This window comes from Pongo abelii, chromosome 19 (genome assembly GCF_028885655.2).
Source record: "Pongo abelii isolate AG06213 chromosome 19, NHGRI_mPonAbe1-v2.0_pri, whole genome shotgun sequence".
NCBI classification, from domain to species: domain Eukaryota; kingdom Metazoa; phylum Chordata; class Mammalia; order Primates; family Hominidae; genus Pongo; species Pongo abelii.
Genome location: NC_072004.2, coordinates 21,450,613 through 21,469,395, shown reverse-complemented (window position 1 = coordinate 21,469,395; position 18,783 = coordinate 21,450,613). Strand labels below are relative to the sequence as shown.

Below are 18,783 nucleotides of genomic sequence, written 5' to 3'. Positions count from 1 at the left end.
TGTGTTTAATTATCTCTTTTAAAGACGTTTTCCATGGATGTTTATTGGTGTTATACGACAAACACAGTAAGAATCAGATAAGTCACCCTAAAAGTAATGGCATTTGCTGTTTCAGAACAAGAGAAACAAATGCCACAAACACAGAGGTCTTTCCCTGATGCTGCTTGAGAAGCCTGTGCCATGCACTGCTCATTAACCATGTCTTTCATTAGAAAGCTTGTATGCGGCACAATATATCATTACATTGAGCTGCCTGTGTTTTTTCTGATTTTGCCAGGTCTCAGGACTCAACTTTTCAGGAAAAAGATGTGACGGGTTTATTTCAGTGAGAGTTTTCATTTCAAAGCCTTTATCTCAATTGGTAGTTTTCAAAACTGGGAGCAGCCAGAGCTGAAAAAGTTATTATATTTTCATCTATTACATTATATGTGTCCAATGAAACAGATCACTTTTAGGTCCCTAAAAACACATTGGCTTGTTCACATTTCTGGAAGAGAAAGAGCAGGCTCACAAGCCACAACTAAGATATGGAGACGCCACTGTGTCAAAGAGGTTCAAAGTATTGCACCAGAATAACTCTAAGGCTGGCACTGGAGTTTCTTACTCTCCCACCAGGGAAAGGTCAGCTAACCAACCAGTCCAGAGAACAGCAGAGCTTAAAGAGACCTCAAAAACGACCGCCTCTTCCCACCTCTTTTAACAGAGGCAAGAGGCAGGGCTGAGAATGAGATGTTACTGGCTGGCTGCAAACATGACACTGGGAATGAGATATTGCTGGTTGACTGCAAAGATGAGGCTACCGCCTTCCTTCCCCACATACCTTAACATCAGTTATTCTGACTCTGAAATAAAAATATCTGTGAAAGTGTAACAGGACTGAAGATCATGGATGAGTCAGATAATATCCCACTGTTTAGTTACTGAGTTCCAGCAATGAATGCTGGTTTGCATTTCTGCCCAGGTGCTTCATCTCATGCTTATCAGCCTGGCTGCAACCAACCCTGTGAGTGCCCACGGACGCAAACAGAGCTTAAGAACCAGGTAATCTCATGTCTGGATCCAGGTGCTTTTTGGGTGATCTTACCTTCTCTCAGTTGTCCTTGAGGACCTCGTCAGAGAATGCTCTGCAAGTTCTTTGGCTGTGGCTGAACCAAGAATGACTTTTGAGTTCTCACTAGATGACTGTCAAAGTCAAATTGAGTTTCAATCAAGAACTAATTCGGTCAAGATGGAAACACTAGGTGGCTTCCGGAGCTTGGAGGTGTGAGTTGGTTTCAAGTCTTGCTCATGGGGTAGGTGCTGGAAGTGGCTGAACCATCAGTGACTAACTGCCATATAGTCAACTCTTTAGAGGGGGCAGCTTGCCACAGAAGTGCAAAATCAGACAAGAAACCAGCATCACTGGCACTTGTCTGACTTCCTGCCAAATGCGTTGACAGACAGAAATGTTCTGATGCCTGATTTCAGTACCATGACATGTTCTCATTGGTATCCATTCTAAAATTTTGAAATGTTTTTTGATAAGGGATTAAACTGTTAGATTGGGAGGTAGGTTTGCAAATCACTGGAAAATCAAAAAAGAAGCATTCTGTGCTTAAAAAAAAGGTGACGTTAAGATTGAAGATGCAGGATGCAGCATAGGGAGTCCTAAACTGCCAGGACGTATGCAGAGATTTCCTAGAATACCAGGGTTCACGCTGCACAGTCTGGCCTGTGTCTCAGAATATACGTAAGAAACATGGCATCTCATGTAAGAACCTGGCCTGTGTCTCAGAATATACGTAAGAAACACAGCATCTCATACAAGAACCTATTCGGGGCCACCACAGAAACTCAGGACTTGTCTTTTACCATTTATCATTAAAATAACGTCCATGTGAAGCAACACAAGTTCTGACTCAGATTTTCTTCCAATGACAGACAATAGGGAAGCAAGACAGAGGCAAACAAACAAAAGCAGACACAGAGGCCACCCAGAACGGCCTCACTACTGTTTCAGTAGGGAACACTGTGAAATCTAGTTTTCCTATTCTCCCTCTACCTCCACTTAAAATTCACATCCATTGGTGTCCAGAGGGTAGAGCTCTGTCTATAAAGTAATGACCTTGTCTGGCGCATGTGTAGTCCCAGTTAGTCAGGAGGCTGAGGCAGAAGAATCTCCTGGGCTCAGTAGTTTGAGTCCAGCCTGGGCAACATAGTGAGACCCCCATCTCTAAAAATAAATAACTAAATAAAATAATGATCTCGATATTGATTTTTCAACAGTAAATTGTGGAGCTAGCTACATCTGATCTTCATCCTTCCCCAAAGGCCATTTTATGTAAAAGTTATAAACAAAGAAATAAGGAATTACTTGGAGCAGAACTGACAGGAGAATCACAGCTGAATTCTGAAAAATCTCCTCTTTCCAATGTCATGAAATTCATGATAACCAAACATCAGATCAAAAGGCTCAGGAGCTAGCCACTGATCTTGGAAACATGTAAACACTAGGGCCAACTGATCAACATTCAAAACCCAGGAAATTTGATCTAAAAAGACTATGTTTGATATTTGAGAGACACCTAAAAATTCAAAATCATTTCCTAATATCCAAGAATCTCAAAGTTAAGGACACTGATTCCTCATTGGCTAAATATAATATTAGCTAAAGCAAAAAATGCTGTTTATAATTTTGTCTGTAAACCATCTAAATTTCAGATAATAATTAACATTGCATTCACCTTGGGAATATCTTCCTCTTAAATGTCACTGTTAGTAGAGCTCCCTGGTCTGATACTGTGTGCTTCTCCCCATCAAGAGCAGAAGGGAATGTCACACATCAGCCAAATGCATGTTTTCCACTCTCACCCTTTTTTAATAAAGTAGGTTATGTCAAGGCCTTTTGACGTAGCTCATGGGTGTTCTCAATAAGCAGGCACATCCTTGGGCCCAGAGGAATGTGTCCTTCTCCAGCAGCTCCTCCCCTTAGGAGTGATTCCAGCTTCTCCCACTGCATGGGAGTGACCTGTGCAAGGTGGTGGATTCGTATTTATTAGTGTGCACTCCCCTGCATTATAAATACTAAGATTCAAGGAGCATTCTAGACAGGACTTCTATTCTTTAAGCCTAGCAGGATACTTGGCTAGAACGGGCCCTTCATATGTAAGTGAGAAGCTTAGCAGCCTCTTATGCTGCAGCATGGCAGGGACTGGGTACTGTACAGAATGTTCCTAGTGGTAAGGTGGTGCTAGTAATTCAGGGTGATCTCAGAAAGAAAATAGCAGAGCCTGGCACAGACATGAAGAGTCCCATCCCCACCAGGGAGCCCCATACATAGTGACTGAGAAGCAAGCACGGCCCTGGTGCCCACCAGACTCACGGAGGGCCGGCTCTGCTGGTGACCACCCTGCCGTGGCCCTGCACATCCCCCAGCTCCTTCTGCAACCGGGCATTCTTCTCCTCCTCCTCCAGCAGTTTCTTCTTCACGGTGCGCAGCTCCTGCTGGGCCTCACACTTGATGTCGTTGGCCACCACCACTGCGGTCTGCAGATCCGCCTGGAACCGCCTCCATTCCTCGGTCTCCTCCTGAAAATGCCAGAGCCCATCCCTATGTCAGACGCCTGCCAGGGCCGGTGCCTGGGCAGGGACCCCAGAGTCCCCGTGTTGGTCACCAAGAAAAAAATGCCAGCAGTGCTTGGTGAGGCCCTGCTTTCACGGTGGCTCACTGCTAGGAAAAGGCACTGGTGGAATTACACCTTCAGGTTATGAGAGTTCTCCATCCTGACACCAAATGACTGCTTTGATTTTACTTCCTGCCAACAAGAATCTACAGTTCCAGGGCCCCCCACGCCGTGGAAACGTTCCAAGAGAAAGGAGGATAGAGAGAGCGATCCACACCTCGGAGGGCGCAATTTATAGGAAGATGGTGGTGAAGGCTCCCACCCACATCTCACCTTCATCTGCTTGGTCAGAGTCTTCAGCTGCCTCTCCAGGTCTGACTTCTGTTCCTCCAGCTTGATCACATTACCTAGAAATAAATAATTCAGACAGGGCTTGGAAAAGCTGTGAGACTCTTAAGAGAAGATAAGCTAGGTAGCAAAGAAAGGGGCAGCTCCAGATGCCACAACAGGCATCCAAATCCATCCATTCTATTCTAAATGCAACTTTTAGCAATTTCAATTTACCCTGTAAACCAGGGAATGGACACAAGAGCCTCCTCTGAGATAGAGAACAGGATGATCTAGAAAATATGTGATGTGTATTGAGGTTACAGTCTCAGCAGACAGAATGCACAACCAAACAGCAGCACTATGGGAAGAGGCCTCCATGGCCACGCACACTTGCACACCGAGTCCGGCCTCCCTCACACTCACACACAATCGTCCTAAGTGTCCTTTATTGCTGTGAGATAGAGGCTTTCACATAACAGAGCACATGAATGCTTATTCCTCCTGTGATTTGTAAAGCACTTTCTAGAGTCGTGGGTCTCAATCACAGTTAAGCCTCTAAATCACTGGTGAAGCTTTTCAAAAGCACCGATGTTCCAGTCCCACACTCCAGACACCTGGAGGCAGAATCTCCAAGGGCAGACAAAACCCGGAGATGTGTGCATTTAACATCTTCCCAGGTGGCTTGCCTGCCTCTCCCTACTTAAGGACACCTGCAGCCCCTTGTTCTCCTCGCCTCCAATTCTCTCCATATGGCTATCAGAGTCATTCAAATTTAAATCTGATGGTGTCAGTCACCGAGCTGAAATTCCTCAATAGGTCCTCATGCTCTAACCTAGAGCATTAGTTTTCTATGAAGGATGCAAATCAGAATCACCAGAGTAGGTTAAAAAGATGCTGTGGGCAGGTCCTGCCCCAGCAGTTCTAGTTCTAGTGGGACTGAGAGTTTGTGTCTGGAATCAATGCTGCACAGTAGAAAACACTCCCTAACTTCCTTTTATTTTGTAGTCCATTCCTTTCCCATCAGGATCTTATAGGAAGAAGTGATTGGTCTAGGCTGGATTTATGTGTCCCTAGGTCTCTGTGAAAAAACATATCTTAACAATACCTCAATATCCTTTTAAAAAGTTTAAGTTTTTCAAAGGATGGCTTGTATTACTGTCAGTCTTGGATATATGATGATATAACCACAGGGGTGTGTCTAAATTTTGTTGTGGACATTAATTATACACTGGTTTTCTTAGCGTGTCTGTGCTGACTTTTAAGGATTTAGGGCCAATACAACCGTATTTTCAACAGCAAAATATCACAAAAACAAAAACAAAACAAAACAGAACTTGTCTTGACTTTTCTTCTCAATCATGGTGCTGGGTTTGGAAGGATACACTGATGATGATGGCGTCCAGGTTGTCAGCTGTATCCTGAGAACAGCCTGGATGGCACCGACACTGAACGCTGAGGTTCTGCAGTTCTACTGCATGTCATGTTCAAGGAGAAATGGGGCAGGTGCTGTCAACTCTCACTCTAACCAACTAATCAATGTCTGAAATACATAGTCAATTCTAATAATCATGGTAGTTGCAGAGAGTTGCCATGCACACCAAATCAGCAAACACTGAACTATTGTCTCTAGGAAAAATACAGGTTAGGTTCCTGCAAGCCTCTGGTCACAACATTCTCATCAACTAAAATGCCATTTGCATTATATAGACTTATCCGCCAATGTCTCTATAAACAAGCCAGGCTCATCAAACATGGAAACCCACTCTTTCCTTTTTTCCTCTTCCTGAATAACACTTAGCAAGTATTTTTAAATTCTTCTTCAGCCTCCTGATCTGCAGAACCCGCCTTGCCTGCAAGGTTAACCTTTCTCACACCTTATGGCCTTTTGAAACTTGGGAGCCAACCAGCACTAGCCAAGAAGGGGTTAACATTTTCCTGACCCTGGGTGATGTGAACAAATATTGCTTTGGTTTTCAGCCACACAACAATATTGCCCACAGCTTTTTAAAACTGGCTGTCATCTCACAAATCCATGAATTTGGCTGCTTTAGCACATCGCTTTAGCATGTCTCAGGGCAGCCTTATATACATATTGTCAAACAACTTCTCCCTTTCTCTGATGCACTGTATTGGGTTTTTTTGTTTGGTTTGGTTTTTTTATTTTTTAGAGATGCAGTCTTGCTCTATTGCCCAGGCTGGAGTGCAGTGGCACAATCTTGGTTCACTGCAGTCTCAGCCTTTCAGGCTCAAGGGATCCTCCCACCTCAGCCTCCAGAGAAGCTGGGACTAAAGGCATGAGCCACCACACGTGGCTGGTTTTTATTTTATTTTATTTTTTTGTCAAGACAGGGTCTCACTATGTTGCCCAGGCTGGTCTCGAACTCCTGGGCTCAATCGATCCTCCTGCCTCAGTCTCCCAAAGTGCTGAGATTACAGGGATGAGGTCACTGCACTTAGCCTGATGCACTGTATTGTTGATTCAATAACACTGAACTCACGCACAATGGGACAAGAGCTTGCGTCTGCATGAAGCTTCCCTAATACACGTGTTTTCTCTGTAGGTGCATCTCAACCTCACTGTGCTTGGGGACAGTGGACAGCACTGCAGCACTGCACTCAGGGCCATTTTAAACAGCAAAGTCACCAAAAACAAAAGCAGAAAAATGTTAAAAGCATGGTATTAAGCAGACTGTAAAAAAGACACATGTATAGTATGAGAAGGCCAAGTGTCTCTGTCTGACCTGAGTTGGGAACATAAGCACTGGATGACACAACCTTTTCACTTCTCTGTGCATGTCTGAAAACGACCGTGGAAGTGCTCTGTGTATTGGTTTTGGGGTTAAAATACGTTTTATCAAGCAGGTGAATTCACAAATGTGAAATCTGTGAATAAGGAGGATCGACTGCATGGGGTAGGGAACCTCTCAGGCAACTGACCAAGCTATTCTTAGTAATGGCTGGTGTGACTAAATGCTTTGTGCATTAAATCTTTTGTTACAAAAGAAAACACATTAGATGTGATAATTTGGTAAGGCTTATTTGGACAAAGAAGGTAATGTTTAATCTCTTAAAAATTTCTTTCCCAATTCAAAGCAAACTATGAGTTCATAAATAAGCCATATGCTGATGTCTCTTCAACAACTAAGCGGCAAACATCTAGAAGTTACTTGATATCCTACCACCAATGGGACACATGCGGAAATTGTTTTCTCCCTTAGACCAAGAGCACACATTGTTCATCCACTCTGACACCAATCATCCATCTCTATCAGATACAAGAGATAACATAGTGTCAGTACTTGATGACTGGCAAGCAATTTCTTCTGAATAACTTTCTCCTACCCTGCAGAATATCCTTAGGAAGGGTCCCTGTGAACTCTCACAGTTGCAGCTAAAGTATCCTAACATGTGGCCTTCAAGCTGATCAGGCTGCCTGGAGACAGCAGCAGTAGCATGGCTCACACACAGCACATCCAGCACAGCCAAAAAACATTTGCAGCTGAGTACGGTGGCTCACACCTGTAATCCCAGTGCTTTGAGAGGCCAGGAGGACCACCTGAGCCCAGGAGTTTGAGGCTGCAGTGAGCTACAACTGCACCACTGCACTCCAGCCTGGGTGATAGAGCGAGACCTCTAAAAAAACAAAATGAAAAGCATTTCTATTTTTCACAATCACCTACACACTGCTGACTCATGTTCAACAGTCTTTTCTTCTGTCATCCCAGTTTTCAACTGCTGTAATCATTGATCTCTTAACCTCTAGTTTTTAAACTAGAGATTAATGATTGTTTCTTAGGTGACATTCTTCCTAGGAGATTACAGTGCACTCAAATGAGAGACTTCATAAACCCCAGCCAACATACAGTCAAATCCACCCCCCCAGTCACCCACTGCTGCTGGTTTCTTTAGTGTCCTACTCAGCTCCATTCCACATTTTTCCTGGGCTTGACCTCATTTATTTTCTTTTGCAGTGGCGCAATCTCAGCTCACTACAACCTCTGCCTCCTGCGTTCAAGCGATTCTCCTGCCTCAGCCTCCTGAGTAGCTGGGATTACAGGCACCCACCACCACGCCCGGCTAATTTTGTATTTTTAGTAGAGACAGGGCTTCACCATGTTGGTCAGGCTGGGTCTCGAACTTCTGACCTCAGGTGATCCTCCTGCCTCAGCCTCCCAAAGTGCTGGGATTATAGGTGTGAGCCACCATACCTGGCAGACCCCACTTACTTTCTAGCTCACTGATGAGTTGATTATTGTGTAACTTGACAGCCCGATGCTGTTCCACCTGATCTTCCAATTCAAATATGGTTTCTTTCATGTCTTTGATCTCTGCATCACTCTCTGATGCTTTTTCTTGCAGCTTTAGGCTGGTTCTGCTCAGCTGTTCAGCTTGGTGATCACATATCTCCTTCAGGTATGAATAATCCTTTTCCACCTAAAATAAAAGGAAGGTTCCTTGGTCAGTTAACAACAACAAAATTCCCACAGTGATCTGTACACTAGAAGGCCAGCCCCCACCATGATCCAATATACCCATGTAACAAACCTGAACATGAACCTCTTCAATCTAAAATAAAACATTACGAAAAGCTCCCCACAAGTCAGCAGCAGGCTCACGGACATAGTAGCAAAGACGCCCTTGGCATGTGCTGTTTCTTGCATTCTTAGTCTCAGAAACAGCCAAGGATGTGAATAGTCAGAGAAACACGATGTATGCTTCAAATGGCTGGATTCTATGCCCCTTCCTACAAGCAGGAGGGAATCTGCACGCACTTAAATATTCCTCTTTCCCACAGCTGGGGAGAGCAGTGCTACCCTGGGAGGCACTGGCCCTGCACCAAGAGAGCTGCCTGGTGTGGCCACCCTCACCGCACATCTGCTATGGAGCAGCGCCCTCTGCTGCTGAGCTATGAACAACGCCCCTGAAGCCAGGCTAATCTGCACACCCCCAGGTTCCCTTAGAGATAAGATACTTGTGGCTGCAATGCTTCTTTAGAGGAAACTCTAAAGATTCTCTATCACATTCATGCTCTATCACAGCAAAAATGTGATACAGAATGCCAGCGGAAGGCACACAAAAACGTACACACACAGAAGCAGAAAAGTGGCACAGCACAATCGCTTCATGGGTTCAATTTTTTAATTGTTAAACATTTTAAATATACAGAAAAGCACCAAAAATAATCATGCACCAAACAGACTTAACAATGGTTACATGTTGTCACATTTGCAAAATCTTTTCACTTTAATAAGAATTTTTTAAAGCCTCAATCTTCCCTCCTACCTCAGAGAGTAATAAGCATTATCCTAAAATTGGTATGTGGTCATCCCTTGAATGGTTTTTCACTTTTACTATATATGCACATGTCCATGATAATACATAGTATTGTCCTTTTACACAATGTTACACCATATTGTGCTTTTGCAGTGGATTATACTGTATCTGTATTATTCTGCATTTATAACATGGTAATATGCTTTGTCCTCTACAATACTATGCTTATTATGCTCTTGCATTTTAACTGTGTTTTTGAAATGTATCCACACTGATACACATCATGCTAAGTCATTACTTTAATTGGTGCATAGTATTCCACTGTCTGACTATATTATTTTATTATTACAAAAATGCTGCAATAAACATCATTGTCCCTTTTCTACAGTCTTTTAATTAACATGACTAAATAGCTGTATATTCACCAGGTAATCTGGGGTTGGGGGTGGGGTTTCTTTGTATGCAATGAAATTTTTTTCCAATTACATTTCATGTGCAAAACCTTCTGGCTGTAAGCTCTATGGGAATAGGGACCTTGTCTGTTTAATTCACCATTGCACCCCTAGTGTCTACACAGCATCACACACAGGAGGCATTTAATGAATATTTGATGAATGATTGAATGAACACTGGGAGGCAGCACTGCAGGGTCATTCACTGGGAAATTGTGACAAAGGATAAGGAAAGGAGGAGAGACCTGGAGACAGAACAACATGGCCAAAAAGGATCCTCCAGCAATGGTTTCCCTGCAGGAACACCAAATGGAACTGCTATCCACACAAGAAAGCATCTTCATAAGAACCAAAAATCAGATGAACGATCACAGTGCCTGGTTTTAACACATCATATCAAGGAAAGATGCACCAGAGAGGGGAGGAAAGACCGTCTTGACTCTCCAACATCCCCTCTCCCTCATCCCTTGGCAGCAACCACATGGTACAGAGACAGCATCTGTGCACCCAGGGGGAGGGAAAGCACAATGATTGTGAGATTGCATTGGAATTTGGTGCTGTCCCATCCCAGCAGAAAGCAACACAGGACAGAATTCAGCCAGCACCCATAAAAGGAGCATTTAGACCAGCCCTAGCCAGAGGGGAATCTTCCATTCCAGTGAGAATCTGAGTTCTGGCAAGCCCTACCTCTGTAGGCTAAAGCACTTTGGAGTCCTAAGTAAATCTGAAAGAGTCTAGGCCACAAGGGCTACAATTTCTGGGCAAGTCCTGGTGCTGTGCTGGGCTCAGAGACAGTGGACTTGGAGTGCACATGACCCAGTGAGACACCAGCTGGAGCAGCCAAGGGAGTGCTTGCACCACTCTTCCCCCAACCCCAGGCAGCACAGCTCACAGCTCTGGGAGGAGAGGGAAGAGTAAAGAGGACTTTGTCTTGCAACTTGGATACCAGCTCAGCCACAGTAAAATAAAGCACCAAGCAGATTCCTGAAGCCCCCATTCCAGGTCCTAGCTCCCAGATAACATTTCTAGACACAGCCTGGACCAGAAGGAAACCCACTGTCTTGAAAGGAAGGACCCAGTCCTGGCAGCATTCATCACCTGCTGACCAAAGAGTCCTTGGGCTTTGATTAAACATCAGTGGTACCCACACGGTACTCATCATGGGCCACACACTGTACTGGCTTCAGGTGTGACCCAGTGTATTCCCAGCTGTGGTGGCCACAGGGAGAGATCCCTTCTGCTTGAGGAAAGGAGAGGGAAGAGTAAAGGGGACTTCATCTTGCAACTTGGACACAGCTCAGCCATGGTAAAATAAAGAACCAAGCAGGCTCCTAAAGTCCCCCATCTAGGCCTTAGTTCCTGGACAGCATTTCTAGACCCACCCTGGACCTGAAGGGAGCCCGCTGCCCAGAAGGGAGAGATCCAGACCTGCTGACTAAAGAGCACTTGGGCCTTGAATAAACATCAGTGGTGCTGCCACAGGCCTGGGGTGGTGGTGGCCACTGGCAGAGATCCCTTTGGCTTGAGGAAAGGAGAGGGAAGGGTAAAGGGCTTTGTCTTCCAACTTGGATACCAGCTCAGCCACAATAAAATAAAGCACCAAGCAGACTGCTACAGCTGCCGACTCCAGGCCCCAGCTCCCGAGTAGCATTTCTAGACCCACTCTGGGCTAGAAGGGAACCCATCACCCCGAAGGGAAAGATACAAGCCTGGCTAGATTCCCCATCTGCTAACTAAACGGCCCTTGGGCCTTGAATAAACATCAGCAGTAGCCAGGCAATAGTCACCACAAGTTTTGACTGAGACCCAGTGCTGGGCTGGCTTCAGGTCTGACCCAGCACAGTCCCAGTAGTGGTAGCTACAGGAGTGCATCACCCCTGCTCCAACTCCAGGCAGCTCAGCATGAAGAGAGAGACTCTGTGTGTTTAGGGGAAAGTAAGGAAAAGGAACAAGAGACTCTGCCTCATAAACCGGGAAATTCTCCTAGATCTTACCTAGGATCACCAAGGTGATACCTCAATGAGTCTGCAAGAATTACAGCATTACTGGGCTTGTGGTGCCCCCTAATGCGGACACAGCTGCAGTGACCAAAGGCTTAGATCCTAACACTCAATTCCCTTTGAGTATCTGGAAAGTCTTCTCAAGAAAGACAAGTACAAACAAGCCCAGACTGTGAAGACTGAATAAATACCGGACTCTTCCATGCCCAGACATCTATGAACATCCACAAGCATCAAGACCATCCAGTAAAACATGACCTCATCAAATGAAGTAAATAAGACACCAGTGACCAATCCCAGAGTGACAGAGATGTGATCTTTCAGACAGAAAATTCAAAATAGCTGTTTTCAGGAAGCTCAATGAAATTCAAGATAACACAGAGAAACAATTTAGAATCCTTTCGATATATTTAATAAAGAGGTTGAAATAATTTTTTTTTTTTGTTTTGAGACAAAGTCTTGCTCTGTCGCCCAGACTGGAGTGCAGTGGTACTTTCTCGGCTCACTGCAACCTCTGCCTCCCAGGTTCAAGCGATTCTCCTGCCTCAGCCTCCTGAGTAGCTGGGATTACAGGCAGGCGCTACCATGCCCAGCTAATTCTTGTATTTTTAGTAGAGACGGGGTTTCACCATGTTGGTCAGGCTGGTCTCGAACTCCTGACCTCGTGATCTGCCCGCTCCGGCCTCCCAAAGTGCTGGGATTACAGGCATGGGCCACCGCGCCTGGCCAAGATTGAAATAATTTTTTAAAAATAAAGCAGAAATTATGGAGCTAAAAATTTATGACATACTGAAGAATGCATCAGAGTCTCAACAGCAGAACTGACCAAACAGAAGAAAAATTAGTGAGCTTGAAGACAGGCTAATTGAAAATATACAGAGGAGACAAAATTTAAAAAGAATAAAGCACACATACAAGATCTAGAAAACAGTCTTAAAAAAGCGCAAATCTAATAAGTTATTGGCTTTAAAGAGGAGGTAGAGAGAGAGATTGGGGTAGAAAGTTTATTCAAAGGGATAATAACAGAGAACTTCCCAAATCTAGAGAACAATATTAACATTCAAGTACAATAGGTTATAGAACACCAAGCAGATTTTGCCCAAGTAAGACATTTTAATAAACAAATTCCCAAAAGGCAAAGATAATGAAAAGATCCTAGAAGCAGCAAGAAAAAAGAAAGAAAGGAGCAGACTTCTCAGTGGAAACTTTACAGGCCAGGGAGAGAGAGGCATGCCATATTTAAAGTACTGAAGGAAAAAATGTGAAACATGACAGAGAAATAGAGACTTTCTCAGACAAACAAAACCTGAGAAATTTCATCAACAGCAGACAAGAAATGCAAATGGGAGTTCTTTGATCTGAAAGAAAAGGACATTAACAAACAAAAAGAAATCATCTGAACATACAAAACTCATTGGTAACAGCAAGTACACACACAAATAGAGAATATTTTAACACTGTAATTGTGATGTGTCAACTACTCATATCTTAAACAGAAAGACTAAAAGACGAATCTATCAAGAGAAATAACTTTTCAAGACATGGTATAATAAGCTGTAAATAGAAACAACAGACAACAAAAAGTTAATAAGACAAAAAATCAACAAAGAAATATCAGACTTAATCTGCACTATAAAACAAAACAAATGGAACTAATAGATCTTTACAGAACACTTCATCGAATGGCTGCAGAATACACACTCTCTTCCTCAGCACATGATTCTTCTCAATGAGAGACCACATGTTAGGCCACAAAATAATTCCTAAAACTTTTTTTTTCTTTTTTTTTTTTTGAGACACAATCTCGCTCTGTCTCCCAGGCTGGAGTGTGGTGGTGCAATCTCGCTTCACTTGCAACCTCCGCCTCCCGGGTTCAAGCAACTTTCCTGTCTCAGTCTCCCGAGTAGCTGGGACTACAGGTGCATGCCACCACACCCAGCTAATTTTGTATTTTTAGTAGAGACAGGGTTTCTCCATGTTGGCCAAGCTGGTCTCAAACTCCTGACCTCAGGTGATGTGCCCGCCTCGGCCTCCCAAAGTGCTGGAATTACAGGCGTGAACCACTACGCCTGGCCCTGTAACTCCTAAAACTTAAAAAAAAAAAAAAAAAAAAAAAATGAAATCATATCAGGTATCTTCTCTGACCACCATGGAATAAAACTAGAAATCACAAAGAGGAACTTTGGAAATTATACAAATACATGGAAATTAAGTAATACACTCCTGAATGACCAGTGGGTCAATGAAGGAATTAAGAAGAAAAAATTAAAATGTCTTAAAACAAATGAAAATGGAAACACAACATACCAAAGCCTATGAGACACAGCAAAAGCAGTACTAAGAGGAAATCTTACAGCAATAAGCGCCTACATCAAAAAACATAGAAAAACTTCAAATAAACAAACTAACAATGCATCTTAAATAACCAGAAAAGCAAGAGCAAATGAAACCCAAAATTAGAAGAAATAATAAAGATCAGAGCAGAAATAAATGAAATTTTAATGAAAAAAAATACAAAAGATCAACAAACAAAAAGTTGGTTTTTGAAAAGATAAACAAAATTGACAAAACTTTGGCCAGACTATGAAAAAGAGAAGACCCAAATAAATAAAATCAAAGATAAAAAAGGAGATATTGCAACCAATACTACTGAAATTCAAAGGATCATTAGAGACTACTATGAGCAACTATATGCCAATAAATTGGAAAACCTAGAAGAAATGGATAAATTCCTGGACACATACAACCTACCAAGATTGAACCAAGAAGAAATCCAAAACCTGAACAGACCAGTAACAAGTAACGAGATAAAAGCCAGAATAAAAAGTCTCCCAGCAAAGAAATGCCCAGGACCCAATGGTTTCACTGCTGAAATTTACCAAACATTTAAAGAAAAATACCAATCCTATTCAAACTATTCCAAGAAATAGAAGAGAAAAGAATGTTTCCAAAGCAATTCTGAAGGCAGTATTATCCTGATAACAAAACCAGACAAAGAAAGATACACGAAAAAAAGAAAACTACAGGCCAATATCCCTGGTGAACATTGATGCAAAAATCCTCAACAAAATCCTAGCAAATCAAATTCAACAAAACATTTAAAAAATTATGCATCATGACCAAGTGGGATTTATCCTAGGGATGCAAACGTGGTTTGACATATGCAATGTGGTATGAACCAAATGAAAGGTAAAAACCATATGGTCATTTCAACTGATGCTGAAAAAAAATTTAATAAAATTCAACATCCCTTCATGATAAAAACTGTCAATAAACTGGGTACAGAAGGAACATATCTCAACATAATAAAAGCCACATAAAACAGACCCACACCTAGTATCATATGAATGGAGAAAAACTGAAAGCTTTTCCTCTAAGATCTGGAACAGGATAAGGATGCCCACTGTCACCACTGTTATTCAACACAGTACTGGAAGTCCCAGCTAAAGCAATCAGACAAGGGAAAGAAATAAAGGGCATCTAAATTGGAAAGGAAGAAGTCAAATTATCCTGGTTTGCAGATGATATGACTTGATATCTGGAAAAAACTAGCCTCCACAAAAAAAAAAAAAAAAAAAAAAAAACTATTAAATAGAACTGATAAATTCAGCGAAGTTGCAGGATACAAAATCAACATGCAAAAATCAGTAGCATTTTTATATGCCAACAGTGAACAATCTGAAAAAGGAATCAAGAAAGTAATCCCATTTATAGTAGCTATGAATAGAATAAAGTAGGAATAAACTTAATCAAAGAAGTGAAAGATCTCTACAATGAAAACTATAAAACACTGACACCAGAAATGGAAGAAAACACACACACAAAAATAAAGACACTCTATGTGTAGAGATTGGATAAGTCAATACGTTAAAATGTCCACACTACCCAAAGCAATCTACACAGTCAATGCAATCCCTATCAAAATACCAATGACATTCTTTATAATTTTTTTTAAATCCTAAAAGTTATATGGAACCACAAAAGACCCAGAATAGCCAAAGCCATCCTGAGCAAAAAGAACAAAACTGGAAGAATCACATTATCTGACTTCAAATTATATTACAGAGCCTTAGTAACCCAAACAGCATGGTACTGGCATAAAAACAGACACACAGAATAATGAAATAGAATGGAGAATCCAGGAATAAATCCATACATCTACATGAACTCATTTTCGACAAAGGTGCCAAGAACATACATTGAGGAAAGGACAGTCTCTTCAGTAAATGGTGCTGGGAAAACTGGATATCCATGAGCAGAAGAATGAAACTAGACCCCCCCCAATATACAAAAATCACATCAAAAGGATTAAAGACTTACCTAAGACCTCAAACTATGAAAACTACTAAAAAACCAACAACATTGGGGAAACTCTCCAGGACACTGATCTGGGCAATGATTTCTTGAGTAATAGCCCAAAAGCACAGAATACCAAAACAAAAATGAACCTATGAGATCACATCAAGTTAAAAAGCTTCTGCACAGCAAAGGAAACAATCAACAAAGTGAAGAGACAGTCCACAGAATGGGAGAAAATACTTGCAAACTACCCATCTGACAAGGCATTAATAACCAGAATATATAAGGAGCTTAAACAATTCAATGGGGGAAAAAAATCTAGTAATCTGATTAAAAAGTGGGCAAAAGATCTTACCAGACATTCCTTAAAGACATACAAATGGCAAACAGAAACATGAAAACATACTGAATGTCGCTGATCAGAGAAATGCAAATGCAAGTCAAAACTACAATGAGATACCATCTCACCCCAATTAAAATGGCTTTTATCCAAAAGTCATGACTTTTATTCAAAAGTCATGAATGACAAATGCTGGGGAAGATGTAGAGAAAAGTAAACCCTTGTACGCTGTTGGCGGGAAAGTAAATTAGTACAGCCACTATGGAAAACAGTACAGAGGTCCCTCAAAAAAACTAAAAATAGAACTACCATATGATCCAGCAATCACACTGCTGGGTATACACCCAAAAGAAAGGAAATTAGTCTATCAAAGAAATATCTGCATTCACCATGTTTATTGCAGCACTATTTACAATAGCCAAGACTTGGAATCAACCTAAGTGTCCATTAACAGACAAATGGATAAAGAAAATATAGTCCATATACACAACAGAGTATTCAGCCATAAAAAAGAATGAGATCCTGCCATTTGCAACAACATGGATGGAACTGGAAATCATTATGTTAAGTGAAATAAGCCAGACACAGAAAGATAAATTCATATATTCTCACTCATTTGTGCGAGTTAAAAATTAAAACAATTGAACTCATGAAGATAGAGAGTAGAATGATTACCAGAGGCTGGGAAGGGTGGTGGGGCAGGGGTGGAAATAGGGATGGTTAATGGATACAATATAGTTAATAAAACCTATTATTTGACAGCACAACAGGGTGACTACAGCATTGCATGCCTGTGTCAAAATATCTCAGGTACCCCATAAATATATACACCTACTATGTACCCATAACAATTAAAAATTAGAAAAAAGAATAAGGGAGCGGGGAGGAAGGGATGGAGGGAAAGGAAAGGAGAAGAGAGAGAGAAACAGCCTGGGAAAGAGCCAGAGAGCCCTGCCTGTGCTCAGGGGTCAGCACTGCTCTGTGAAGCTTGTGTTTTAATTATAAAGGCGTGAGACTCTGGATTGTAACACAAAATAGATCATTGCACGTTGTGCTGCAAAGCTTGAAAGCTGCTTAAGTGCATCAAGATGACTAAGGACATACATTCTGGAGCCAGACCGCCAGAGTTTAAACCCCAGTTCTAGTGAATCAAGCCTTGTATTCCTTAATCGCTCTGCCTCTGTTTCATAATCTAACAATGCAGGGTTGCGGGGTGGACAGTTAAGTGAAATAATGACTTGGAGAGTTTATCATAGTGCCTGGAACATATAACAGTAAAAGTCAATAAAAGTCATTCTTTCTCTCACAATTGCCTTATATATTATATATACAATACTAGGTAGTAATGTAATACAGGTCAATTTGACCAAGAAAAATCACAATACATGAAAGACCAAAAGTCATATATACATATATATATATATACACACACACTTAGCAATAGCTACTTTATTAAACAGAAGCTGACTTTACTATTTTTTAGTTTTTTTGGAGTCAAGGGACAAGGTCTTGCTCTGTTGCCCAGGCTGGAGCACAGTGGCATGATCACGGGTCATTGCAGCTTCTATCTCCTGGCTCAAGCCATTCTCCCCACCTCGGCCTCCCTCAGAGCCAGGACTATAGGCGTGCATCACAATGCCCAGTTAATTTTTGTTTTTATAGGTGGGGTCTTGCTATGTTGCCCAGGCTCCCGGGCCTAAGTGATCCTCCCATCTTGGCCTCCCAAGTAATGGAATTACAGGCATGAGCCGCTGTGCCTGGCCAGAAGATGAATTTAAGGAGAAAAGAGGTAATGCATTTTAGATCCTGGAAGGCTGATGTCTGAAATCATTTGAAAAGCAGCAACAGAAGGTGGCTTTTGAGTCTTGTATCCTGGGGCAGACTGTGGCCTTCTGCCTAACTAGCTGGCTGCATGTTGTAGAGTCCTCAGGCTAAGGGCCTGTCACCCGGAGTCTAGAAACATGCATATGATTTGGCTGGGACAACTGTGGGCCAGGAATTAAACTGAGGATGTAACGAGGCAGCCTAGAGGTAGAGCACCCTGAGCAAGGCCTCTGCATGCAGGTGAGGCTGCTGTCCCTCAAAGGCTCTGCGCCCTCTACCTCCCACGAGCTAGGTAACCCGGCATGGGGGAGGGCACCTGCAAATCAGCATTTATTTCACAGGCACACATCACTACATCCTTCTTGGATGTTGGAATAATTATCTCAAGTTTAACAATATATTCCAGAAAGCTCTTTTATTTACCAAAAAAAAACAAAACACACACACAATGAAAAAATGGAAACCCTTAAGTAATTTCACAACTTCTTCTCACAAGGGCTGGCTATATAATAACAGGCAGATATTTTTATATTCATTTTACAGATTAACATATGAAGAGAGGGAGAAATTAAATCACTTGAAAAGAGTAATCCAGCATGTATCAAGTGGCTGAGACCAAAGCCTACCCTTCCACGACTGCAGGGGATCCAGGCCCTATTCAC

General features: G+C 42.2%; 1 protein-coding gene across 11 annotated transcripts in view; it reads right to left on the bottom strand.

Annotated features, from left to right (window-relative positions):
* SPECC1 (sperm antigen with calponin homology and coiled-coil domains 1) overlaps nt 1–18,783 on the bottom strand; it is a 305,733-nt gene that overhangs the window by 79,722 nt on the left and 207,228 nt on the right. For 10 of the 11 annotated variants that reach the window (XM_054536298.2, XM_054536299.2, XM_054536302.2 and 7 more), the window contains 3 exons: nt 8,159–8,366; nt 3,936–4,009; nt 3,362–3,567 (listed from right to left, as the gene is read on the bottom strand). In XM_054536298.2, coding sequence (XP_054392273.1) covers nt 3,362–3,567; nt 3,936–4,009; nt 8,159–8,366 — 488 coding nt within the window. Of the gene's footprint in view, nt 1–3,352; nt 3,568–3,935; nt 4,010–8,158; nt 8,367–18,783 lie in introns of all 11 variants that reach the window. The other variant, XM_054536304.2, reaches the window with a different exon arrangement.